Raw genomic sequence first — 27,500 nt, 5'->3', positions numbered from 1 at the left:
ATGCTTTGACGTCCTGTTTATGACTGACGCCCGCTTCCTGTCCAGTAGAGGATAAGAGGACGTTGTCACAGAAGGGGGTAGAGTAGACATAAAAGAGCCGTGCGTTCTCAATACATGACAGAGGGCCAAACATTAGCAGTTTCATTGTTCATTAAGACAAGCCATGGTGATCAAAAGAGAAAGAGAGAGAGAGAGACAGAGAGAGAGAGAGAGAGAGAGAGAGAGAGAGAGAGAGAGAGAGAGAGAGAGAGAGAGAGAGAGGATGCATGTCTAAGCTGAATCTTTGGCGCTCTCTACAGTCTCAGAGCAGAACTGCATATATATATATTAATATTATTAATTGAATATCATGTTATATAAGTAATACGCTGATAAAATCAGGTAACAATCTAGTTCAATTCATTGAGAAAATGTACTTTTACAAGGTACATAAAGGAAAGAAATATTATAAATAATACATTTCTTATTACACAATAATAAAGAAATATTCATCCAAAGAAACGACTACTGAATAAGTATTCATTTCTAAAATAACACAAATAATAAAATCTGAACTCAAACTTCATAAGTAAACGTATTTGTATAAAACTTTTTATAAATGATATTAATGGCCATAAAACTGGAAAAACTAACAAATAAAAGCTTACGACTGCACAACTTTCGCAATGACTACAAGCTAGTTTTGAATACATTAAACCATTTAAAACATTTAAAATTAAATCTGTTAACTGAGTAACTTAATATTCTAAAACTAAAATATAGCATAACTACTCTAAAAATCTAAAATAGGATAGTGCTAAAAAAAAAAAACTAAAATAGAGAATATATTTTAAAACAGAAACATGTAAAATGTTTTAATTTTACAGATCACATATTTAAATTAAATCACAAAAATAAATTGTTGAATTTGTTTACTGAAAAACCCTGAAATATAATATAAATAAACACACACACACAAACTACAACTAAAAATAATATACACCAAGTAAACTAAAATGAAAGGATAAGTACAAAAAATAAATAAACTTATGACAAAATTATAATAACCCTGCTCTGTGTGTGTGTGTGTGTGTGTGTGTGTGTGTGTGTGTGTGTGTATGTGTGTGTGTGTGCATGTATGGCCTGAAATGGATTTTGGTTGAGAGACATTTATAAAACTAGTTTTGGCCCATTAATATTAGACAGTATACATCTGTGTAGAGAGTTTTTAAAATACATGTGAATTTCCGTGCTGTCGTGTGCTCAAGTTGAATGAATCACACCAAACCACATTAAAGCTGTATTGTAGCACTTCCTGTTTGCGGAAAGTGTTTCCTGCGACCGCAGGTGCAGCCTGAGTCATTCAGTAGATCTGCGTGAGATGCCAGGAAGTGACATCAGAACCGGCCGATAGAAGGTACGGCCTTTTTAAGGTAAAACTAGACGCTATCAAGCTATAAATGTGTGAGTGTTACTGGCATGATCTCACACACGCTCCCTCGGGCACAGATGTAAAGTGGCTTTTATTTCACACAGAGAACTAAAATAACACACACACGCCCAGACACACCCACCACATCAAACACACAACTACATTCTAGCAAAGTGTCTGTGGTCTCGGTAAGCCGATATCATCTGTTCTGGGTCATCAACACGCTGCCATGTGTAGAAGACGGCGCACTACCCGTGTTTGACCACAGGGGGGCAGAGTTACCCCGCACTAAAAATCCCTGCCTGCCTTTAATCCTTCATCCGTTCATTTAGCTCATTAAATATTCACACCCGTTTACTTTAAAGAATATTCAGTACTACTATTTAGAGATGTGGCAATATTAAAATGATGCTTGGTAACAATAAGCCAGTAATTATTGTTATTTGTTGTAGTTATTTTATTATTATATTTAAAAAAAAAAATTACATAATGATTATATTTATTGTTGTTATAATCATTATTGTTTTTATCATAAATATTATTAATATTTTGAATGTGGAATTCAAGATATGTAAGAATCCACATTAAAGAATACTATCCATAAAATTACATTTTCCCAATAATAATATTAATAATAGTTGTTGTTGTTGTTGTCAATAACCGATAAATGAACAAAAATTCATTTACACTATTTTCTCAAAATAAAACTAAAATAAAAGTATAAAAACTAAAATCAATCGTTTAATTTTTTTAATGTTTAAAAATTATATTTTGTATAATATTAATAATAATAATATTAATTATTATTAATATATAATAAGGATCCAAGCAACATACAACATTACAAAGACTAATAGTAATAATAATAATAGTAACTAAATAAACTAATGTCATGGTCATCAAAGCATTATGATTTACATTATGAAAATGGACATACACACACATGCTACATATATATGCTACAATCAACAGAGTAAATTATTTATTCATTTTTAAAAATAAATCTAACTGCTAAATATTATTGATCATGCACAATTATGAATCAAATATTGAAAAATATGATAAATAAAAAATATAAAAAGATACTACACAATGTAAATACTATTGATAGCAGTCTAGTTGGTAGCTGAAGACATTAGCGAATTCAAATCTCAAATTTATTAAAAACAAACACAAAAGCAATGGAATGTGTAGAATGCAGAGATTGGAATTCTGTGAAAAAAAAACTGTGGAGTTTCTGTTGATGCAGATTCCATACAGGTCTAGCAACGCCTCGATACAAAGAATCACTGCTGTTCAGAGCTCTGTGTGTGTGTGTGTGTGTGTGTGTGTGTGTGTGTGTGTGTGTGTGTGTGTGTGTGTGTGTGTGTGTGTGTGTGTGTGTGAGTGTGAGTGTGAGAGAGTGAGTGTGTGTGTGTGTGCGTGTGTGCGCGTTCATCCTGAAATTAGGTCATGGTTATTGGGAGACAACAGTCATCTGATACCTGTAACTAAAATATATACTACTAAAGCAACACACGGGAGTGCTACTCATTTTAGAAGAGAATGCTAGCAGCGTTGGTGTGAGAGTGCGTGTGTGAGTGTGAACGCATGTCTCACTCGGTCTTTGTCATCGGCCACATCACACAAGACGTCATCGAGGTCAAGAATTCCTCCATCACCGTGTTCCAGCCGGTACACCTGAACCCAGTACTCTTCACCCTGAGAGAGAGAGAGAGACACAGATAGCACGGTAAAACTTCTGTTCGACTTTAGCTTAAGTGAAAGTATTTCTACACCCTGCACACTCACACACATCAGGACACTCTAATCAATGAGAAAGAGCACACACATAATGAGGGTTTAACTAATCAGGATAATGCACCTGAATCTAGACCATCACCCAGACAGGACAACACACACACACAGGTCATTACCACTCAGCACGACACCCACCAGACAGACAGAACACCACACACACTGCATAGCCACAGACGACAGAGAGCAACAGCAGGTCAAAGCCACAGAGAGAATGTGACCCGAACTATGAGACAGCAACATCTGTCAATCAAAACTGAAATGCACTTACCAGACAGCGGCTATATATATATATATATATATATATATATATATATATATATATATATATATATATATATATATATATATATATATATAAAAATAACAGTAATAAAAAAGTTAATTGGGTGTATTTTATTATTTATTATATACTATTTATTTATTATATGTTTAATATACAATATGTACCTAGAATATTTTAGACATTATATACTAATACAATATACCTAGTATTAAATATTATACAGTATTAAATATTATTATTATTATTGTTATTGTTATGTATTAATATATTATATTTTACTTATTTTTGATATATATTATTATTATTATTATTATTATATAATACCAATTATAATAATGCTTATATTAAAAAAATCTTAAAATAAACAGTACAAATTGTTATAATCGTAATTACAATTTTAAGGGAATAAAGCACATAATTGTGCAGCCCTAGCCCAAATACAATTTTAGGAGGTTATTTAACTTCCTTAAAATGAGAAATTGCCGTGAAATGGTATGTACCAACTTTAAGGGGTTTTTAAAAATTTAAAAAAAATAAAAATCAACTCTAAATCAATTTTTTTTAAAAAAACCATCATAAGCATAAATAGACTTTCATCACTGAGTCAAAACGGTCCATAATAAATAAGCAACCGCTACAGTTCGCAGGCCAAATGAAACGACGTCATAATGTACCACAGCTATGAACCAATCAGAGCCGACTCTACCTGCTTAGCCCAGCCCTTTTCCTCCCTGAGTCTCTTCTGCAGCGAGAAGTGATGCTTCCACATCTCCAACCATCACGATCGCTCTTTCTCCACGCACAAAAGAACCCGGACCGGTCCCTTTCTGTCTCCGTGTCATCCCTTTGTTCCTCTCAGTCGAAAAACAAACAATCCCGAACGAGGACGCGTTCAGTAACGTGAGAAGTTCACTCTCAGAAAGACCCGTGTGTGTGTGTAAGCCGAGAGGATTGCGCTGTCAAAGACAAGTGTGTGTATTTGATACGAGAGCCCATATCTTATTGAGCAGCCGAGGAGGAGAGACATGTACACAGCAACCGGATATTCAAACATACCTTTACGCTGTGTTTATTAATGCTTCGGTAACGCAATCCCTCGTTTCTGATGCTAATAAAGCTTCTTAAAATCTCCTGACAGAGAAAGCGCATGTCCGCTAACCCAGACATGCAGTCCAACAAGGGAACGTCAGTCTCCCCCAACAGAGAGCAAAGTGTTTTCATGAGAAAGAGTCTTTATGAAGCCTCTTTTTTCAACAAACTGGCTCTCTTTCTGCAGGATACAGGAAATAAGAGTCATTTCTCTCACACACACACACACACACACACACACACTCATGTTCAGCTTAATGAGTGTTTACTCTAAAGAGGCGTGCGGGCATCCGAAATATTTCAAAATGTGACAAACTGTGAGGAATGCGTTCCTAGCGTTGTCTGCTACATTTTTAAACATGAAAGTTGCCATGTTCTTCACAGGCTGGTTCAGGATTTCATTTGATTCAGTGAAGTGAATGTGAACTAATGATGAGATCCAGAACGAGAAGCGATTCAATCTGGAGAAGATTCATTCTCTGAAAAGAGATTCAATTTAAAGATGATGATCACATTTTTTTTTTTTTCAAAATACATTTTATTAACCCAGTTTATAGACTTTTTTTGACTGCTGTAAGTATTAGGGATGCAATCAATACTGAATTCACAATGCAATCTTCTCATGATTTTTCTGAACAAGATAAGATTTAAAGCCCTGTATGTTGACGTTTTTCATCTAACAACCTTCGTAAAATTCCCAGACTGAATTACTTACTGTTTTTTTTTGACAAACACAGAGATCATGTGGTAATTTAATTGCAGTCCGAATCCACATCTCAGAGTGTTGAAACCCTTTATGAGCGCTCCCAACACCGTAACGTAACATGCACTTCGGTGTCATTTTCATACATATTTCTATCTGAAATGCTGGAAAGTATTTAAAAGAACAGTACTTTATAACTGCTCCACCGCAGCGAGAGGGAGCAGAAAAAGAAAAGCACGTAAACATTCAAAATGGGTCTTTATTAAGGCAGCAGCAGCTACGCAACACAATTTTAAAATGTGTTCTATAAACAGATAGGCCTCTATATTGCATATAATTACATACAACTGTAGCGCATCTATTTTCCTATTTGTAAACAGAAGATTTAAACATATCAAATAATAAATAGGATTAAATAATAAGAATACATTTTACGTAAATATTTTTGAATACATTTTACAAAATTAGAATAAATTTGTAATTGAAATTACTTTTATTCATTTATTTGTTCCAGGGTGTGTAGCATATATATATATATACACACACTAATGGAATGATTTAGATTTTGTGAAATGAAATAAAACATCTGAGCAAAAAAAAATTCCCCAGCCGTTTCCTTGGTTACCACTGTAAACAAAGCAGCACAGCTCTTATGACCCCTACTTCATACGGAGACAAGAAAACAAAATAAACACATAAACCTTTCTAAAGATATTCAATTCACCTCTGAGATCTATACTATATAAACCTCTAGCCCTTTGGCTATGATATACTGGGCATCTTTTAGAAATGTTGCCATAAACGGTCAAACAAGTCAGACACAGGGTCCAAGACCGATCTAAATTATCCAGATAGAAATGACCCATTCTCAATTGAAAAGTGCCCAAGCATCGTTCTTCTTCTTAAAAAAAAAATCTGGCAAAATTGCTCCAAAAAGTTGCCCAGTGTATCATCAGCGTAACCTAGAATAACCTAGAAAGGAGATGTGATAAGATTGAATTTATGAAGAGACTCGATATAACTGAGACTCAATTCAATCACGGGTTTGATTCAATTTGCTTCAGGAAAGAAACATTAAACTTAGAAAGAGAAGATTTGAATTTAATTTGAGAAGAGGTTAGCAAGCAGCTAAACTAAGTAAATCAAATAGCTGTAGGACTATGTCCAGAGACCTATAAATCATTGAAAATATTCTGAATCTCTGTGTATTTCATGATTTCATCAATGGCTATTTGGCTGAAATAATAGATGGTCTGACAAAAACATTAAAATGCATCAAAATACAAAAACCCAATATTGTCAAAAGGATTAAAAATAAAGAGATTTTGGCTTACAATTTATTAATTAAATACAGAAAGTAAGACAATTATTCATGCCCCCAAGTTGTAATCTCTAATAAAGTATTTCCCATAAGATATACGAATAAGATATAACCTTTGTGAGTTGTTTAATAATATTTCAATCATAAAATCATGTTACATTCCAAAATGCTTCTTTATTGTCATAATTTAGGCACATTTTCTCAACAAATTATTAAAAGAAATTATTATTCAATTAAAATGAACACAAAAGATGATAAAAGAATGTTGGTAAAAAAAAAAAAAAAAAAAAAAAAAAAAAAAAAAAAAAATTCAACAATTTTTACATACAACAGGAACCAGCAACTCAACCCAAAAACTGTCCCTTTAATCTAATAATAATAATAATAATAATAATAATAATAATAATAATATTATTATTATTATTATTATTAATTTAATTAATTCCAACTTCACACCAAGGCTTAAACACCCTTAAAATCCCTGAACCTTTGCTCCACTCTCCCTTTCATAAGCGTATCTGTACACAAGCACAGAGGAGCAAATCCCTGTAGCACAGCTGCACTCTTACATAACGCACACACAATGCTGTCTGATGTTTTCAGATTTCTGCATTTTCTTTCATTCTGTCATTCTTTGTTCGGCGTTTCAGAACAGACGACACCGAACCCATAAACTCGCTCTCCATCTGAGAGGTTCTCTCCCATGAAGCAAGCGCACACACAGACTCAGACTCATTTCACTGAGACTCAATTAAGTCACATCCATTAATGCCTCGTCCGAGTTAAAAATAGAACGTCCGTTAGCACTCATCTGTCATCAGCTGGATCCACAGGCAGAAGGACAGACTCCCAAAATGACTGTTAACCTTGTAAAACCACAGATTCAGCACAAGAAACACCAGCCCATTGATTCATCTTCAGGTTGATCAAAACAAGTATGACTTTTGAACACAAAAAACTCATTGAACACAAAAAACCATTAATAATATAATAATAATAATAATAATAATAATAATAATAATAATAATATATATATATATATATATATATATATATATATATATATATATATATATATATATATATATATATATATATATGAGGAAACAAATTGTGAATGAGGACTGTAGATGAAAAGCACCATAAAAGATTTTTTTTTTTTTAAATCTACAAAATGAATTGTGCTTTATATTTTTCTAAACACGACAAATTAATTTATTATTCATTGGCATTTTTGACAAAGCACTTTGATTTAACGTGACAAACAGCAAAACAGGGGCATTTTTACATTTTCAAAACTAAATCTAAAAAGTGTTTATTTCACTCTTTGTTTAGACTATCATAATTTTCAAAATGCAATTGTTTTATCGCTGGCTTTTATGTTTGAGACTGAAGACAAAAGGAATGAACTAAAACATTTATTTAATTTGGTCTAAATAAATATTAAAAACTAAAATTAATTACTTTAATTATATGTAAACCTAGGCATCACAACATCATGTGCAGTTACAGTACACAAATGTAAAAATAGGGTAAATAAGGGTGACTAATTAAAAATACAATATGTAACCAATAGGGCATAAATGTACTGTGCATTGCCCACAAGCATTTGAAAATAGGAAAAATAGGGATGAAGACACAGAAAAATTTCCAAGTTTTAATGTGACCTTCATAAAATAAAAATGAAACGAGTAGGTTTTAGTACAAATGAACCCCTGGGACATATAAGTGTTCTCAGCCCGAGGAAACACCCATATATACACTGAAACCTGTATGTTTACACACACACTCACAGCTGCTTAAAGCAGAAAGCTGCCGTCTTTGACTATTCAGTGACATTAGTGCTGATGTTTTAAATACTGTGACGGTGATCTTACAGACACGACCATATAAAGACACAATCCCTCCATCTCTCCCTCCCACACACACACACACACACACACACAGCAGGAGATTCACGCAAATGCAAAAACCGTGCCGCTAAAAGCAGTCGCCTGAGGAATAAGTCCTTCATGAGCTTCACGCAGCCTGAAATACCCCTCTGTGGATCTCATGCTATTCAGAATAGCTTGGTACCGAGATAAACAACTTGCACAAACATTTTACTGACCTACAAACAAACACACATTGTGTTCGCTTGTACGGGCAGGTTTTACTCACCTTTTGGGGACATTTCTGAATATACCCAAAAGAAAAGTAAAAACCTGTCAAAACTAGCAAAAATGTTCATGAATGAGCTAAATAAGGTTTGATTTCGATGGGATACATGATACATGTAATCAGGCGAAAAGGTAATGCCATATTCAAGTGCTTGCAAAATTTATACCATGGTATTTTTAAGAATATCATGATAAATGTGAAAAATGTGACAATAGCATTATATTTTTTTGTTAGAGCAGTAATTATAGTTAGCCTATAATATTGGGAGAAAAACAGATGTGAGTGGGAAGTATCATAAAAACATACATGACGTTACGTAGGCCTAGGTTGTGTTTTCTAAAATGAAAGATGGTGGGGTCAGTCTGACATTTACACTCAAACAGACACTTAATGAATGTATGACACCTAACCAACTTAATCACGTGGGTCTGCACAGCCCATCCTAATGTGTTACTGTCGCTTTAAGAGGTGTGTGTGACCCACAGCAGTACAGAGAACTTTACTCCAAAGTTGAGTCCTGTCCGTGCTGTTTTCTTAGAGGCACTATTGTGTTTCTGTAGGTCTGCTGTGTTTGCAAGGCTTGCAATATAGTCTGGTTCATCTAAGAAGTTAATAAAGTAGTTAATTTGGTGCATTTGTGTGAATGTTTTTCTATTTTACACTGCAATAATTGATGTACACTTAATTGGTGCATCAAAAAAAAAAAAAAAAAATAATAATAATAATAATATCCTAATACATACAATTCACTGCAGTTTCCTGCTGAAATTATACTAAACCAACCCTTTTTTTCCTTTTAAAACAAACACTGCACTATTTTGGAAATAGGCCCATTCTTCAATTCAGTTAATAAGTTGAGTTTTACTGTTTCTGAATCCATTCAGCCGATCTCAGTGTCTGTCGATAGCACTTTTAGCATAGCATAGCATAGATCATTGAATCCAATTAGACCAGTAGCATCACGTTCAAAAATGACCAAAGGGTTTAGATTTTTTTCCCCATTCAAAACTCTTCTGTAGTTATACCGTGTACTTAGACTGGCGGAAAATGAAAAGTTGTGATTTTCTAGGCTGATCTCATTCCAGCGTAATAATCAAGGAAGTTTGGTGAAGTATTGTGGCTGCAACAGTGAAAAAAATAGTCCCCAGATTGCAAGACACGCTACCTGTGCAAACAAGAGGATCTGGCTGTTTTCAGGTGCCGCGTGATATCATTGCGTAGTGCTGCTCACCGAGATATTAAATGTGTAAACCGGCGCAAAAAGTATAACAACCAACTTAATAGAATGCTGCCAGAAAATGATGTTCATCAGTTTCAGATAAAACTAAACACACGCACTCACTGCATATTTTACTCTAAAAATGTTTAGAAATGTGCAGGAAGCAATGTAACATTTTACATACAGTTTTGCCACAAGCGATCAAACTGAGCTCGATCAGAATGAAATTTGATTCGAATTAAAGGGGGTGGTTTATTCCTTTTTCGAAACGATTGAGCGTGCATGTAAACCCTCAATCTGATTGAACAGCAAAACAAAAGACTGCGCATGTACAACGACGCAGAAACAGCGTAATAAGTAGAGAGCGGTAATTATGTGCAACCAGTGAGAAACTCTACATTTGTGCAGCGCACGCATGTTTAAAATAGAATAAATACATAAAATAAATTACATTTCAATTGGAAGTTTCCGACATACAAACACCACATTCAGAATCATCAATCAGAACGAAATCAGTCTGAATCAAATATTGTGCGTGTAAACATAGCCACTGAGACTAAGCTGAGTTCTAAAAGGGTTATCTGAGAGTTTCTCAGATAATGAAATGAAAGTTCGTAAAAAGGCTGTGGGTCTCTGCAGGGAATTGACTAATACTGTTTTCCAAAGCATCCTCTAGTACACCAACAGCTTCATTCCCTGCGGGAACACCTAGGATTCAGTGGAAATATGGGGACCCACCAACTAAAAAAAAGTGAAGCAGCAAAACTCAAAGACTGCCTACGCTACGAAACACTACATACAGAACATTTAAACTGACAGACCACATTTACAAGTTATACTTATGCTAAGAGTTTCTGTATTCTTTTTAAAGCAATAACTATACATATAATAAAAGCTTTATAGTAAAACAAAACCTCTGGTGGCTTAAAGCACAGTGCTTAGTTGTCAGGACTGGGAATTACCTAGAATCCCATGATAATGATACCTCAGTGAGTTACCTGCTAAAGAGCTACACCAATTATAGACCAATTTTTTTTAAGTGGCTGCCACTCTTTAAATCTTAATAGGCTGAGAATGGTGAATATATATAGCAGTGCTTCGGTAACTTCCATGTGGATTTTATTTCTTTCCCCCCAAATTCTGTTTTTTACTTTTTGGGGCCCTAAATGTAACCTATAAACAATGCTTTTTATTTAAACTGCCGAACCATTATTATACGAATCTTTATTCATTGGACTAAAACCTAAATATATGATCTTGGGTAACATCTCTTTTATGAAACAAACATTTTTTTTTAAGCAGTTCCTTATTGGATGCATTTTCGTCCCTTATAGTTAGGATCTAAAACATTTCAGAAGCTTGTGTAACTCTTGTTTCGTGTCAGTGTGACAGCCGAGCCCTCTATCTCCTCAATCACATCACTGAGAGATTACAGATACAGACACCCTCATTAAGAATCAAGTTCTTTTGGAGCTTATAAAGTCGTCAGCACACTCAGTAATTACAGCAATCTATAGACTGTTCCAATGCTGCATGAACCACAGACTGAGGGAAACATGCATTACTTCCCTTTGCATGATTAACAACTCCCATATACATAAATCAATCAATTTCTGACTTATTAATAAGACAGATCTGGCTGATATATTACAAAAAAGGCAGTAGAATACAAAAAATCACGTGCATCTGAAAATGTGCCAACATCCGGCAACAAACCAGGAGTGATCTGCATGGATGGCCGAATTTGAAATGCAAGATCATACTAAATTTCTACTCAATTAACTATTATGGACAGAGGACACTGTTTATTTTGTCCAGACGTTACCATTTGATTTTAAAAACACCTTAATGATGGATTGGCTTTGCAGCTTTTCTTGTCAGGTTTTGTGGATTCTTCTACTGACGATTTTATCTGATGTTTAGACTCTCATTCTGACGGCACCCATTCGCTGCGGAGCAGTAACGCAGAAATTCTACACTTCTCCAAATCTGTTCCAATGAAGAAACAAACTCATCAGCGTCTTGAATGACCCGAGGGTGCATAAACGCTCAGTCATTAAAACGTTCCTTCAAAATACAAATCTTGCAGACAAACAGACCGGTCTTAAATTTGGATCTCGCAGCCTCACACAGAACACCTCTGTTTGTGCGTTCGGTCTAAAGAGTCGCTACGGTCTTAACAGCTGAAAGACTAGAACCTAGAAAGAGAATAAATGCAATGTGAGCAGAAAGAAAAAGGCGAGTTGAATGTGGTTAAAGAGTAGCAGAGGTATTTGGGGGAAAGAAAGCAAATGGAACGTGTGACGATGTAACAGAACCAAGGACACATTCACAAACACCATCCTTGTTTCGCTGCCTGTCTTTCTCTCTCTCCCACACACTGTACTGTGTTATTCACATGACCTCCCGCGATATAAACTACAAATGGACATCAGCATATCAGCTACATCACAACGGCACTCCACTTCCTTGTAATAAAGCAACGGCAAAACAACTTTCTCTCAACTACACCCCACACGGTCACACACCAAATCATCATCCCGACTTATCCTCATAATAACATCCCTCTAAATCAACACAATATTAGCTATTATTATAATAAAGCTCCAAAATTCAACTCGGTGCCATCACATCACTTGCTCACTAGCGGATTCTCTGTAGTGAATGGGTGCCGGGTCAGAGTCCAAAAAACTGATAAAAATAATCACAATAATTTCCACAGTAATTCATTTTATTCATTTAATTCACAGTAACTCAGTAAATCATTTTCTTCTGTTTTCCATACAGTTTATCCACCCGCATCATTACATTCCCTTAATTAGTTTATGATTTTCATATAAATTTCACAAAAATAAAACGTAATTTGTAAGTTAAACATGATTTATAATTTACGTTATTAATGATTTGCAGCTATAAATAAACAATTTTATAGAAACAAATAGAAATAAGGACCCAGTTCATTTGGTTAGCTATAACCGCTGAAGATTAAATTATGTACTCTCATTATAGACGTAAATTTAAAAATTGTTGGAAACATATAGTGATACATATAGTAATTTTTAAGCCATTCTAATTGATTCTTCTGGTATTTTCAAATTTTTGCTATTTTGCAAAAAACTCTTTTATAGCCAGCTAGTAGAATTTCTCCCTAGTGGCATTTAAGTTAACAAAATTCCCAATATTGCAATAAATATTCAATACATAGAAATTTTGTCTATTGAAATTTTGACTATTTGTAAAGCATGTCAACACATATAGCAAATGTAAGATGAACGTGACAAGATTAACGGTTGGGTCAGCTGACCCAAAACTGGCCAAATCTTACATTCGGCCGTCCAAACGTCTTTATAAAATCAGATTTGCCATCCCAACAACGCTCCATATGATTACGATTATAATAACAGCTTCTTCACAGTGGAACGCCGTAACATCATGATAAAACTCTACTCTTATGTAACAGCTGTCATCATAGACATATACACAGATGTTCTTTTAAACAGCAACTTTCATTTAACAATAAAGCATCGACTATACGCACACGTTCACAGCTGGCCAGCACGGAAAACACACAAAAACAATTCTGCTCGTATGCTAATAAAAGAGAAAATTATTTATTCATGTGAACAAACATCCCTTTGTCTCCCTCACCCCCTGCTCTCTTCCCTCATATATATCGAGCTAAAATCTCTGAGCCTCGGATCATTTAACTGTAAAAGCAGCATATTGAACGCTATTAGTCTAAGTGCTGATCCTGAATGCTGATTTCTCCCCGGTGCAAACCAGACTTTGAGGTATTCTGGGAGATCTGTTGGTGCAATCGGTGGCCAAAACAGCAGACCAAAGTTATTAACTGCTATGTTTTTTTTCCCATCTCGTACTGCATATATCTACGGACATTACCGGATGCAATCGCAATTGTTTATTGAGAGTTGGTGGTTCATACTGGGACACAGTTTGGACAGGTTTACTTTCAGAGCATGAACCGACCTGTTTATCAAACCTGTGTATCAGTTTTCTTTGTAAAAGTATTATTATCGTTAATATAACCTGTCAACCGAAGTTCAGGCTTCACGGATTTGTGGTGGGAAGATCAGAAGACAATAGGATTTGAGTTCAAATCCCTTATTTACTCATAATTCAAATAATTTACAACCGATTTAGGCCGGGTTTTAAAATATTTTTAAATGGATAAATTCCCTGCACGCACTCAAATTAGTTTTATTTGATTATATTTCAAATTAAGAAATTGTAACGTATAGGGAGCAAAACATAAATCGAAAAAAATACAAATGATTAGTTCACCTGAGGCTTTCCATTCATTTGTCACGTGAAAAAATGAATCATGAATAACCCATCATCTTGGATTTAGTTCAGAAAAATGGTAAAAGCCCATTCAACAACAAGAACATTAACTATAACAATATTGTGTTCACAACGATGTGCGATTATGTTCTGTCTTCTTTAGCTCTTTAAATTTGGATTCTGATTAGCTGTCAGTGTTTTTCATCTGGTAAATAAAAACTTTCTGAAAGTGATTCCTATGATATAATTCCCCTGTGCCGTAATCGTTATAGCTGTGATTTCTAATCTCACAGAATGGTTATTAAAATGGCATGGTTATAGCATGCCATTTAATGCTATACTAATGTTATGGTGAAGGTTAGGCATTAATGTTTGTTTTAAAATAGTGTAGGCTAGAACCAATGAAATCCCTTGAATCGGCAGTGGGGCGGAGTTTGCGCTTAACCTGCATGGCAGCGCCCATGAAAGGTCGACCCGCTGTGTGTAAAACATAAAATAGCATTTTCTAAAAGACTGACGTGTATAGAGTGTTTTGAAGATAAATTATAAAGTCTTTGATTTTTTGTGCGCGAGCACAACTTTATCAAATTAGCGAAAAAGTATCAAGCGCACTTCTAGAGCCCCACATACACCGCTAGCGACGCGGAGAAAATAATCAACTAAGCTGAATGCCCGGAACTATGCGCGCGGAGACTGAGCTCTCGCGCTAAACGGACGGCTTTGTTGACTCCGCCACGAGAGCGTTCCGTTTTTGCCGCGTCGTTTTGCACAAGTCTAGAAAACCCACGGTTTAAACGTGCCGAACGAGTAGAGGACATATCAATTATCACTGTTAGCCTAGCGGCTCTCGTCGGCTCGCTCAAACAAAGCGCAGGACTCACGTACACCTAAGAAAAGTTCAAGACGCATTTTGTTCGCAAAAGGCGCAAGGATGCTTCAGTTGCGGCAAACAAAACGCCAACGTACGCGATATTGCATTCTAGCAAATGCTGTCATTTATAACGGGTCCCAGTGTGGAGTAATAACGTTTCAAACGTGGAGTAAACTTCGCTCTCTCTTATATGACTTAATTCGCCCCATTTCTCACTGGCTTCCAGCAGTCGGCTGTGGACATAAACAACAAAGAAGACGGTCCAGCACACCGCAAGAGGACAAAAACACAAAACGCTTTCTTTCCTGGCGAATAAAGCCATTCTTTCCCGGAGTTAAAGTGTCCGGACTGTCCCAATCCCTTCCCCCGCTCACTAACTCCGTCTCCACACCGCCATATTTGCAGCCCTCACCGGCGCAACTATGTTTCCAAAGCACAATCAGATGATACAGAGAAACAGCATCTCACCTTGGCGATCGCTCTCCTGTACCGCATCGCGGCCTGCTGGACGAGCGAGTGCACTTTAATGTTTCCATCTCCGCACGGAACCACGACCCGAGTTCTTCCAAAACACACCGTCACTTTCATAGCTCCAACTCTCCTCAGACCTTCCCGACTCCAAGGGAAACTCGGGATCAAAGGCACCCGTGCCCTGGTGTCCAGATCATTAATAATCTTTGGTTCGGCACCTCGGCGGCTCGGTGTAAGTTACGATCGGTACCCGTTCCGTTTCATCGCGGCGGGCGCTGTGTGGCGGCGTATGACCACCTGTTTAGTGTTTGGGATCTGCGTACGGGAACCGCGCCGTGATCAGTCGGTTCAGGAGCAACGAAAACTGTCTTTCTTGCGCCCTCTGGCCGAGGCAAACGGCATCGGCGCAAAGAGCGCGCTTGCGTGCGTAGTTATACAGTCAAATCAAACCTATTTTAGATTGTTTGAAAAGTTAATCAGTTGAACTTTTCTTTTTTTAAATGCATTTACACGTGTTGGGAAATATGCGAATACCAAGCGTATTGCCTGTGTCTTGTCGTTGACGTTTTTGTTTGCAGGCCTTTGTTTGAAGCTTCTGTCATCAAAGCAAATTCCTCTTAAGTATAAACATACCTGGCAACAAAGCTTTTCCCGATTCTGTGTGGTTTTGGTTAGTGTATAGGCATAAAGGTTATGAGACGCAGAAAATATTAAAACTGATTTAGAGTCAAATTAAAACCTCGTATAACTGATCAGGGAAGTGTGTTCTCCAAATATCACGACTTGACTTAGACTTGACCTTGAAAGACTGAAATCTACCCTAAAATCGTTCAAAATAAGAAGCGACGTTTAAAAATAAATTGAGGAATTGGGATATCAGTTTAATAATAAACGTACGAATGGAAATAATGTATAAATGAAAATAAAAACATTTAAACATAAAATTTATTATTGTAAAGTTAGTTAAATAAAACAACGAGTTAATAAAAAAATAGCAATATAAATAAATCCATACATAAATATATGCATACATCATTTTAAATGCACATTTTAAATTGCATTTGCTGGATATATTGTTATTATTATTATTAATTTTATTTTTATTTTGTTTCCCTTGTGAGGGCAATCCATCAACCTGACATTCAATTTGTGATTCGTTCAAAAGTGATTTATTTATTTATTTTCATTTTCATGTTTGAAGTATTAAAATGAAAGATTATTCCATTTTTTTAAGTGCTTTTCCTTGTCCTCCCTATGTCAGAGTGTGCATGATTTAATAAGTTGACACTGGTTTTAAACCTACGGACAATTATATGTGTATGTATGAGTTTGTGTGTGTCACATTTAACTTTCTGATTGCAGGGCAGAGCTGTACTAAAAAAAAAAAAATACTGGGCAGGTGGCAATGGGCAGAGAAACTGCGCGCACACACCCAGGGCCTGATACAGATTAGTTCTACACACCCAGTTGAGCGAAGCTTTAGTGAAACAGCTGTAGGATTACACGCTTTGATCTATGTAAGGCACAATGACCAGATGCTGGAGATCCATTATTAAAAACTCCAGTAGAGAACACTTTCACCAACTTTCATGCCACAGTTAGTGAGTCGTCTGACGGGTTAGAGACATCTTTTTTTCAAAGCTGAAAGTATTATGCATTTTTTTTTTGTCATAAGCATGTGCTATGCATCGGCCCAAACAGTGGGCTGAATCCCAGTTGTGTAGTCTACACTGACTCATCATTTATGGATGAGCATCTGTTTTTCGCTGACAAAGTCAGTGATCTCCTCCTGTGACTGTTTCTCACATGTGAGGAGTTGCTAGCGTGGTTTCCAGCGAAACAAATCTGACAAATAGTTTCCAACAAATGCAATCAACACCGACTTGTGAGTTCTTTGCACAACATGTGACATCGTGACCCCAACCATTTGCTAACAACAAACAACTAAAACCGTCTGAAATGAAACTCAAATAGTTGAACATAACGGTCTATCTAATCTATCTATCTATCTGTCTAAACATTACGTTTGTGACAACTGAAAAACGATTCTATTCTTCTATCGCAAGATGGTGCTATTTCATCAAACTTCTGTATTTCTATTAGACTAACGCTAACTTTTAATAAACGGAGCATGATTGTTTTTTTATTTCGTTTTTAATGATTTATTTTTAATGATTTATTTTTTTAGAGTATAAAGTTGTTTCCATAATTCTTTGTGGTACGTCTGATATGTCCGAAACATGTTTTACTATTAAACTGGATAAACTGTTATCATAAAACTGAAGCCTCAAAGGCATTAAAGCATTATGGAAATCAATTCGCTGATCAAATGGACCGTTTAGGGCATTTGGTGAGTGACAGTGGCCCCTCGGGTCCTAGGCTCCGCCCACTCCGTGTGTGTGTGTGTGTGTGTGTGTGTGTGTGTGTGTGTGTTGTTGTTGGGGCCTCCGGCTGCATAGTCCACATTTCCCAGGCGCATCATCAGAGCTGACGTGGGCTCTACGTGTGCAGCGAGTCGGGCTTCCTCTGCGCCCGTAACGAGTGACGAGACTCTACGTAAAAGTCGGGTAAGTTATTACAGGCATGTCGACGAGCCGCCAGAGAGGACCTGCAGATGAGCGCGGGAAGACGAACGCGTAGCTGCTGTTAAATTAGTTTCTCAATATTACACGGGCAACGAGGCGAAGCTGTCTGGGACGCAGTTCCTGTTGCAGCCAGCGCTAAACTACGGTTGACAAGAAAATAAATCTGCGAAAAACGAAAAGCGCGCAGATTTCATATTACGAGTGTTTAAATTAATAATCAGGATTTCTCTGAAATATAAGCCAGCGCAAAAAGATCAAGTTAAATTTAGAGCTGGCGATATTAAAAATTCATTGCGGTTGTGGAGAATGACGCAGCTTGGTCTAGGACTATGCAAATGAATACAGTAGACAGCTTGCATGAAGAACATAAAACTTTGTCGCAAAGTTGCTTCACCGCTCTTCTGTGTTTATTTTATAAGCGCACTATCGTTGCAACAATGTATGTCATATCCTCGTGCCGCCGTTTGTTGTTACATAAGCGCGAGCTGTTCAAAGTTTGCGCGCGTTTGTTCTGTCAGTCCAGCGAGGAAACAGAAGTTAAGCGAACACCCTTAAACCAACACCAGATGAAATAATGTCAGCATACTGAAGCAATGGAGTAAAATACGTTTCCTCAGAAATTGTACGAGTCTTGCTTCTCTCGAACAAAATAAGTTTGTGCACTGGCAAAGAATCGTTCAGACGGAATGAGGAAGTGCACGCGGCCGTTACAGCTCGTGCGCGCGCAGATTTAATCATAATAAACTTATTGTGTATATTCAATTTGAGATTTTCTACTTGTTCACTTTTTAACTTCTATTTTTAGTTACTGTAAAATAGTTAATAATTATTTTTTTTCAAAAAATAAAAATGTTTCCCTTACCCACTTAAGCCCAATTAATGAATGTTTTTAAAGCTTTGATCATCTGATTCAGCATAAAGTTGTCAGGTGTTACTTTTTCATAAGATTGTGAATAGCTGTTATTTGAAATTATAATAAGGTAAAATATCCATGTACGCTGTAAGCAGATGAAATACCCTTCTGTTCAAAATAAGCACCTGCTTCACAAATACATGAAAAAAACATTTCGACACAAACCCAGAACATCACATTTCGAACCATTAGATTAGCCAACATTGGACTGAAATGATGGATTATGAAATGCAGTAGGCAGGTCGGTTTGAAATCTTGTGACGTGTTAGTCCACAGAGCGCTGACTGTGCATTTCCTCTCTGCTCTGCTGCTAGGGCCGATCGCCATGGAAACTGCAACCTTAGTGCAACAGGAAGCGAGTGCAACTGAGAAAGTAACAAGTGAGGTACAGTAAGACTGACACACACACAGACACAGGTATACACAGATATGACACCTGTTGCACAAATCACTTCACACTGGAGCGCAAATGCACTGATGTTTTGAATTAACTCAGGAATCAAATGTTTCAAATTCCTATTATTGATTCCAGTCCTTAGCAAAAAAAGGTAGAGGTAGAGGTACCATGGTACAGCGATGCTTGGTTTCAGTTCTTGATGTGAGATGGTTTGAGTATTGTATTCATATCCTGCAGGATTTATGCGGATCTTCAGGATACATAACATGGTAATGCATGGTAATTACCATGGTAATAACATGGTATTACCATAAAAACATAGTATCGTTATGATACTGTGTCAAGAAAACATGTTAATTGGTGCGTGATTTCAGACTGCAATATTTACAGATTAAATGTTAAAAAGGAGTTTGAATAAATTGTTCAAAATGACATTATTGTTTAAAAGCATGTTGTTAACAATAAGTGATCCTTTAGTATACTGTTAAAGTATTAATTAATCATTTGAACATTATGATTACATTTAATAATAAAGATACTGTTTATTTTAATTTTAGTAAGTTGTATGTGCTTTTGCTTAAAATTTAAGCTTTATTCTTTATTCCAGTTTTAGTAATTTTAGTACTTCTACATAAATGTATTTTATTTACGTTAATTTAAGCAACAGTGTTACATTAGTATAGTTTAAAAACTATTATAATTTTATACATTTTTTTATCATTTTTGTTTTACTTAAAACAAGCATTTTTCTTGTTTTTTTACTTTTTTAAATTAGGTAAACTTGTTCTCATGTTTTCTTGGCAATGAGCTTTAAATAATAATAATTTTTCATATTTAATTTAATAATTTTTTTAAGAAATATGATATATTTTAAAATGTTAATTTTCACTTTTCAACTACTAAAACTCTGGTTGCCAAGGCAAGATTTATAACGTTTGTTTAAAATGTTCATTGGTATTTGTTTTATTTTATTTGACCTTTATTTAAATAATTTTTAATGGATTTAATTAACAATAAAAACACTGGATTAAAGAGTGTCTGTCTCTGTGTCTCTCCCAGATGAATGAGGGTGTGTCTGTGGTTTCATTACCTGATGGACAGACACTACAGATGCAGGGAGTCATCCAAACCACACAGCCATCTGTTATCCAGTCACCTCAGATACAGACCGTGCAGGTATACACATGCAGGGTTTTTATATATATGTATGTATGTATGTAATGCAATTGTACAGGACAAATCTTAATATTAACCTTAGTAAAAGGTCCCATTTGTAAAGACCACCTTTATAAAAATGAAATGTGTGCTGAAATGTGAACGTCTGAAGCACAATCCTGTTAAACATTTACCTGTTACTTCGCCTGGAGAGACTGACCAATCACAGCAGTTAGAGGTATAGCCAATCACAGGGCACGTTTAGTCATCCCGGGATCAATGGGATGAAGGAGAAGCAGATTGACACAGTAACAAGAAGAGTGAGAGTAGCTGTACGGAGCAGTAATAAGATTTGAGTAATGTGAGACTCAATGCATCTGATCTGGTCGGTCACACGCACACACAGCCCACGTCAGACTAAACAAATCTGCTCAGGAGGAGATAGAAGACTCATAGGTCACTTGCACAATTGTCTTTTAAACAGAACCACTTATGTAAACTTAATTTTTTTTATGTATTTGGTGCTTTTAATGGGGTAGTACACCCAAAAATGCAAGTTATATCAATATTTAAGAACTTTTTCTGTCATCAGTACCTCACAAAATATATATTTTAAAAGAATGTCCTGTTTAGCATATCCTTTGGTTTCGATGAAAAGTGCAAAACTTTGCAGAAATTGCTATTAATTGCTAATTTTTCTTTCCCCAAATGCTTTTTAAATGGTTTAAAGGCTCACGTGGCTAAAAGACACGTATATGTGGATCTGGATGTTTTCAGGTAGCTGTTGATACTGGTGGATCAGGTACAACACCGTCAGATCCTCAGAAGAGAAGAGAGATTCTGTCCAGACGACCATCTTACAGGTGAGATCAATTCTTGGTTTTTTTGTTATTTCATAATATTTTATATTAATTTTAGTATCATTTTAGTACTGCATCTAACTTATTTAATCTACATTCTTAAAAATAAAGGTACTTTAAAGATTCTTCAGAGTGATGCCATAGAAGAACCATTTTTGGTTCCACAAAGAACCAATAAGTCAAAGGTTCTTTAAAGAACCATCTTCAGATGTTAAAAGTTCTTTACGGAACAATTTAGACAATTTTTATAGCTTAATAAAGCCAAATTTCTACAACATTTCTAAAATGTGTTTACATTTTTAAAGTTATATGCATAGTCATGCAGTATGTATATTTCATTTCATTTTAGCTTTAATTTACTTTCTCAAAATTGTAAGTTTTACTAGTTTTAGTTAATGTGACCTCGTGACCTAACATCACTCATATCATCCGTGAAACAACAAAACACTTCAAACACAGAAACCCACCCACCAACAGCATTTTTTTTTTGCAAAAATGTCCTGAAATTTTGCAAAAGATTATGATATTTTAAGTCAGATAAGCTTAATGTTTTCGTTTACCTATGTGTTTCCAGGAAAATTCTTAACGAGTTGTCGTCAGATGTGCCTGCTGTGCCTAAGATCGAGGAAGAAGAGAAAGTGGAGGAAGAATCCCCGGCCACCTCCAGCGTTGCTACAGTGACGGCACCATCTTCTATCTACCAGACTAGCTCAGGGCAATACAGTAAGTCTGAGCTCATTACTCACAAACCATTATGTCTTTTTGCGGCATGAAAATTACCCTTAAAATTAAGGGCTTTGTTTTTCATTCTTGCGAAAGAGCAATACATTACATAGATACTGCATTAATGTTTCCCGACCCCTTATCATGTGTTGTAACAGGTGTTTGCACAGAATCAAGACTAACTGTCTTATTGTTTTGTGTGCAGTTGCAATCACTCAGGGTGGAGCGATACAACTGGCCGGTCCTGGAGGTGAGGCCCTGCAGGGGGTCCAGGCTCTGACTCTTCCCAGCCCTGCCACACCGCAGCCTGGGGCCACTATCCTGCAGTACGGTGCCCAGCCTGGAGACCCCAGCCAACAGCTACTGCTCACCGCTGGACAGGTGCTCGTTCAGGGTAAGACACTCCAACTCTTATTAACTTCTCTGTTTCTGAAGCTAGGCGGGAAAAGGGTTAAATGTATTTTTTTAGCGTTTATAAATGTTGCAATTTCATGATGTAGAAACACAAAAAAAAAACAAATGTGTGTATGAACTGTGTTTGCTGACACTGGTATCTGATCATGGAAAGACACTGAACCCACATTGCATCGTGGGAAACTTGTTAGACTTGTTTTATTATGTGCTGAAGTTCCAAACTTGAAAAAAAAAGCTTTAATGTGAAGTTAACAAACTACGGTTAAACAAATTACATTGATGTGCAAAAATAAGGGTTCAGCATATCAGCTGACCCACGTTTTATTGGAAATTCAACTTTGAATGGGAGCTTTCAATTAATATCCTTAAATATTATAATAAATGTACTACAATACCCTGGTACATTTAATATTAAGACTTTGTGCTAAACAATGCAAAATCATTTTGGTCCTTCTCTCCAGAATATCTAAACATCCTTAACCTCGAGATATCGAGATTCATATGATGTTGTTAAAAACAACATTATTTTGTGTATTTGGTGTAATGCAATGTGTTTATGCGGTTTAAGTTTTTTAAAAAAAATTCCCACTTTATTGTTTCTCTTCTAAACCCTGCCTTCCTGAAACTGGTTTATTTGTACAAAGCTCATCGTTTTAAAAAAAGCGAGGTGTGCTCTGATTGGCCAGTGTGTTGTGATTGGACAAATACCTCAAGAGTTTGGCAGAAATGTTACACCCTTTATCATAATGTGATGCCGTGTCCCGGCACTATGACACCAAACCAATAAAACACAATACCAACGAGGTATTTGTTGCATCCAGTGGGGACATAATTACTGATTATCATGACTTATTCTGACCTTTTACGCATCGCTTTGCATCACACCTCGTAAACATAACACCGTGTCTGAATTCGTAATCTGACAAACTGCTCAAAACTCACGTTTGAATAGTAAGTAGCAGATCGTTTTAATAGGAAAACGTAACTTACTTAAAGGTTGTGAGTCAGAAGCGCCAGACAGTTAGAATAGCCCCATAGCCGTCAGCATAGGCTGCTCCCAGGCTCAGGAAATAGTCCTCTGAAAATGCGCTGAACACACATGATATTTTTGTTGGACTGGAACAGTGTTGTGAATACAACTTAACCTCTGATTTCTAGTTGTTTCCTCTTTTGGAAGCACAAAGAAAGTAGTTTGCACAGTGCGTCTAGCACTACAGCTAGAATATTAGCTCCTCCTTCTTTCTTTGCATGGTATTATGAAATGTGTCGTTTTAGGGGGGTGTATGCAAGTCAAATAATATCTCTTTGCTTTTGAAACTTTAGCCTTTGGAACGTTAAGGATTTTTTATGCACTCTTGTAACACTTCAAAGAGAAAGGAAATTTTGAAATTCAATCATATGACCCTTTTAAAATTAGTTTTCAGTATGTATTTAATATATTTTTTTTTCTTGTTTTATAAACATAAATCTAAAAAGAAAATTATAATTTAGTTAGGTAAGAAATCGTTTTTTATAATAATATAAGTATAGTACGATTTAGTACATAATTTATTAGCAATGTGAAATATTTGTAATTATGTTTTAATATTTATTTATGTGACCCTGGACCACAAAACCAGTCATGAGAGTTCATTTACCTGATAAATAAAAGCTAATGTATGGTTTGTTAGCATAGGACAATATTTGACACAGAAACAACTATTTAAAAATTAGAGAAAAATACTTTCAAAGTTGTCCAAATGAACTGAAGTCCTTAACAATGCATATTACTAATCAAAGTTTTGATGTGTTTGTGGTAGGAAATAAAAAAAAATATCTTGATGGAATATGATCTTTACTTAATATCCTAATGATTTTAATAATTGATTTCAATAAAAATGAAAAAAATGTGTAATTATACAGTGTATTGTTGGCTATTGTTATAAATATACCCATGCTCGTTTAGTGGTCCAGGGACATATATTTTAATTATTTATATACATTATATAATATATATATATATATATATATATATATATATATATATATATATATATATATATATATATATATATATATACATATATACGTATATGCTTTACGTTTGTTTGTAAAGAAACAGACCGTTTCAAATGATTTTAGATCTGTTGAACCAGGTATGATTTATAGATATATTTGGAGTTATTTATCTATGTAAACAGTGTGATAGCACGACTGACGTATGAGTGTGTGTGTGTGTGTGTGTTTGTACCATTTCAGATGCCTGTGTTAGTGTTATGAGGTGAAATGGGCACAGTAATCTTTTGTTTGTGCTGAAATGCTTTTGCGTCATCATGATCTAAAAATACATCTTTCTCTTCTCTTCTCTTCTCTTCTCTTCTCTTCTCTTCTCTTCTCTTCTCTTCTCTTCTCTTCTCTTCTCTTCTCTTCTCTGAGCCAGTTTTAATTTTCCTCAGGTCATGAATTTTAGCTGGATGTTTAATTACAAAGCAAGTGTCATCTTACACACAGACACACACACACACACACACACGGGTGTGGGGAGGGCATTCTCCAGAGACAGTGTGTTATTTCCCTGTGAGACTGCTGTGATGTCATAGTGATGTCAATGCCCTTAATAGTAATCTGACTGAGAGAGAGAGAGAGAGAGAGAGAGAGAGAACGAGAGGGAGGGTTAAAGGCAAAACACAAAGTGTCACAACTCGAACTAAGATAGTCAGAAAGAGTGTATGAGGAGGAAAATCGTTCAGTGAAGCAGCTGAAAGAAAGAGAGGAAATACATAGGAAACAGAAGATAGCACTCAAAACACAATCACAACTGGATTACTACAGCATAGAGATGGCAGTGACTGGGGAAGAGACGGAGTCAGGTGAGAGAGTGTGTGTTTGTGTGTGTTTTACCAGGGAAAAGCCAGTGTGATGCTAATGTATGGCATTCTAATGCATTCCTGAGGATGTGTAGTTTTTGATTTGGTAAATAAGTTACTAACAGATGAAAAAGGAGGATGCCTTTCTGTTGTTTTTTTAAGCAAATATGGAACATTAATTTAGTTGCTTTTTAATCACTAGTAAATATTAAAAGATTCTGTGGTGTAGTATTTTTCTATATATAGGCTGCAGAAATGTCAACAATCTCTAAATATTTAATTTAATTAATATAATAGACTCTGATAATAAAAAATAATAGCAAATATCAGTATTAACAAGTGTTTATTGCAGTATATTATTGCAGTATTCCTGTAATGCTGATAAAAAGAAGTTTTATCATGTGCAAAAGTTTGTAAACATTCTGAGAAAGTCAGACTTGCGCTTCTTTTGGTTCTTTCCTTTTATGTGGTTGAAACTTTCTTCTCAGTCATAAGCTCACTCATTGACATTTCATGTTTTACGAAATCAGGCAGCAGAATCTGCCTGTCTATTCACACACATGAATCATTGAGAGAGAGGCAGACAAAAGCAGTGAGAGAATGAGGGGGGAGGGAGGGAGGGGCTTTCTGTTTGACGTCAGTCTGTTTCCTGGAAGCCGGCCGAAGCCGAGACGGAGGGAGAGGGAGAGGCGGAGAGAGAGCGGGAGTCGGGCGGGGGTTTGGGCAACGACGCACGCAGTGACGTCAGCATTTTGTCACATTGTCCGATAACAAATGCACACACACACACACATACATACACGTTAAGTCAAAGCATATTCAGTTTGTTGAAGGACGTTTACGGCTGGGAACATTGTCTGATAGCAGCTTTATAACTGTTTGTACTGCACCAGTATTTCAACGAGCTTTTTCAGTGTGGCATGAAGTGCTTTTAATGTTGTGTGTGGGTGGATGTCAAGTCTTTTATATAACTGCTTGTTGGTATTGTTTTGGATTTATTGCATAAACTAATGAGTCCAATTAGTCCTGCTTTTTTTAAGCCTGGTCACCATAGAAGTCACAGCTGATTGGTTAGATTCAGTGTTGCGTGTCTTTTTACTGGTCAGATGAAATATACCTGGTCACTGTAGCTGTTTCTCATTAGTTCAGCATTAAACAAACAAACAAAAGATCATATATTTACTCAAAACAACTTACTTTATGGACTCCCACACACACACACATATTTATATAATATACACATATTTATTTCGATATCTTAGCTCAATATCTTTATTCTAAATCTTGGTAAAAATGGTAAATCATTAACTTATTTATTTTTATTCTGTATTTTATTCTATCTTGCTGTTTAAGTAGCACAAAATTATTAAATGATACAATTATTATTATTAAGCACTGGAATGAATAAAGATCCTTTTTATATCCAATTTTAAAAAACGTTTCCTTCCATGTGTTTGGAAATAATAATAGTCATAATAATAATACATTTCATTAAAATTATTATTATCATTTTTATGTGTGTGTCATAAAGTAGCACAGGTACATTTGTGGCAGATTTTACTTTGTATAGGTCAAAATTAGAGATTTTGTGTTAAAAACCATTAGTATATTAAATAAAGATCATGTTCAATGAAGATATTATGTAAATGTCCTACCATAAATATATCAAAATGTAATTGTTGATTAGTAATATGCATTGCTAATGACTTAATTTGGACCACTTTAAAGGTGACTTTCTCAATGTTTCGATTTTTTTTTCACTCTCAGATTCCAGATTTTCAAGTAGTTGTATCTCAGACAAATATTGTCCGGTCATAACAAACCATACATAAATAAAAATCACTTATTGGTAACATTTCACACTTTCTAGCAGTTACTACATTTAGTTTATTGTTCATTTATAAAAGTACAATTTAGTTTCTAATGTATTAATACTACTATGTAGACACGAACATATATGATGAGTTCAAATGTTAC

General features: G+C 35.5%; 2 protein-coding genes across 11 annotated transcripts in view; one reads left to right on the top strand and one right to left on the bottom strand.

The window, feature by feature from the left end:
• pard3ab (par-3 family cell polarity regulator alpha, b) overlaps positions 1-15,992 on the bottom strand; it is a 68,875-nt gene extending 52,883 nt beyond the window's left edge. For 5 of the 8 annotated variants that reach the window (XM_043261627.1, XM_043261665.1, XM_043261645.1 and 2 more), the window contains exons 1-2: positions 15,628-15,992; positions 3,011-3,112 (exon numbers count right to left, since the gene is read on the bottom strand). In XM_043261627.1, the coding sequence (XP_043117562.1) occupies positions 3,011-3,112; positions 15,628-15,747 (222 nt within the window). In that variant the 5' untranslated portion in view covers positions 15,748-15,992. The remainder of the gene's footprint in view (positions 1-3,010; positions 3,113-15,627) is intronic. The other 3 variants (XM_043261653.1, XM_043261634.1, XM_043261658.1) reach the window with 1 other exon arrangement.
• Positions 15,993-18,046: 2,054 nt separating this feature from the next.
• The window catches only part of crema (cAMP responsive element modulator a), an 11,781-nt gene continuing 2,327 nt past the window's right edge, over positions 18,047-27,500 (top strand). Inside the window, exons 1-6 of one of the 3 annotated variants that reach the window (XM_043220583.1) lie at positions 18,047-18,197; positions 19,443-19,513; positions 20,585-20,701; positions 21,458-21,543; positions 22,115-22,263; positions 22,469-22,657. In XM_043220583.1, coding sequence (XP_043076518.1) covers positions 19,454-19,513; positions 20,585-20,701; positions 21,458-21,543; positions 22,115-22,263; positions 22,469-22,657 — 601 coding nt within the window. In that variant the 5' untranslated portion in view covers positions 18,047-18,197; positions 19,443-19,453. Of the gene's footprint in view, positions 18,198-19,442; positions 19,514-20,584; positions 20,702-21,457; positions 21,544-22,114; positions 22,264-22,468; positions 22,658-25,313; positions 25,527-27,500 lie in introns of those variants that run through there. The other 2 variants (XM_043220592.1, XM_043220600.1) reach the window with 2 other exon arrangements.

Source organism: Puntigrus tetrazona, chromosome 2 (genome assembly GCF_018831695.1).
Source record: "Puntigrus tetrazona isolate hp1 chromosome 2, ASM1883169v1, whole genome shotgun sequence".
Lineage (NCBI taxonomy): Eukaryota > Metazoa > Chordata > Actinopteri > Cypriniformes > Cyprinidae > Puntigrus > Puntigrus tetrazona.
The sequence above is the reverse complement of the archived record's forward strand: the minus strand, read 5'-3'. Positions and strand labels throughout refer to the sequence as shown.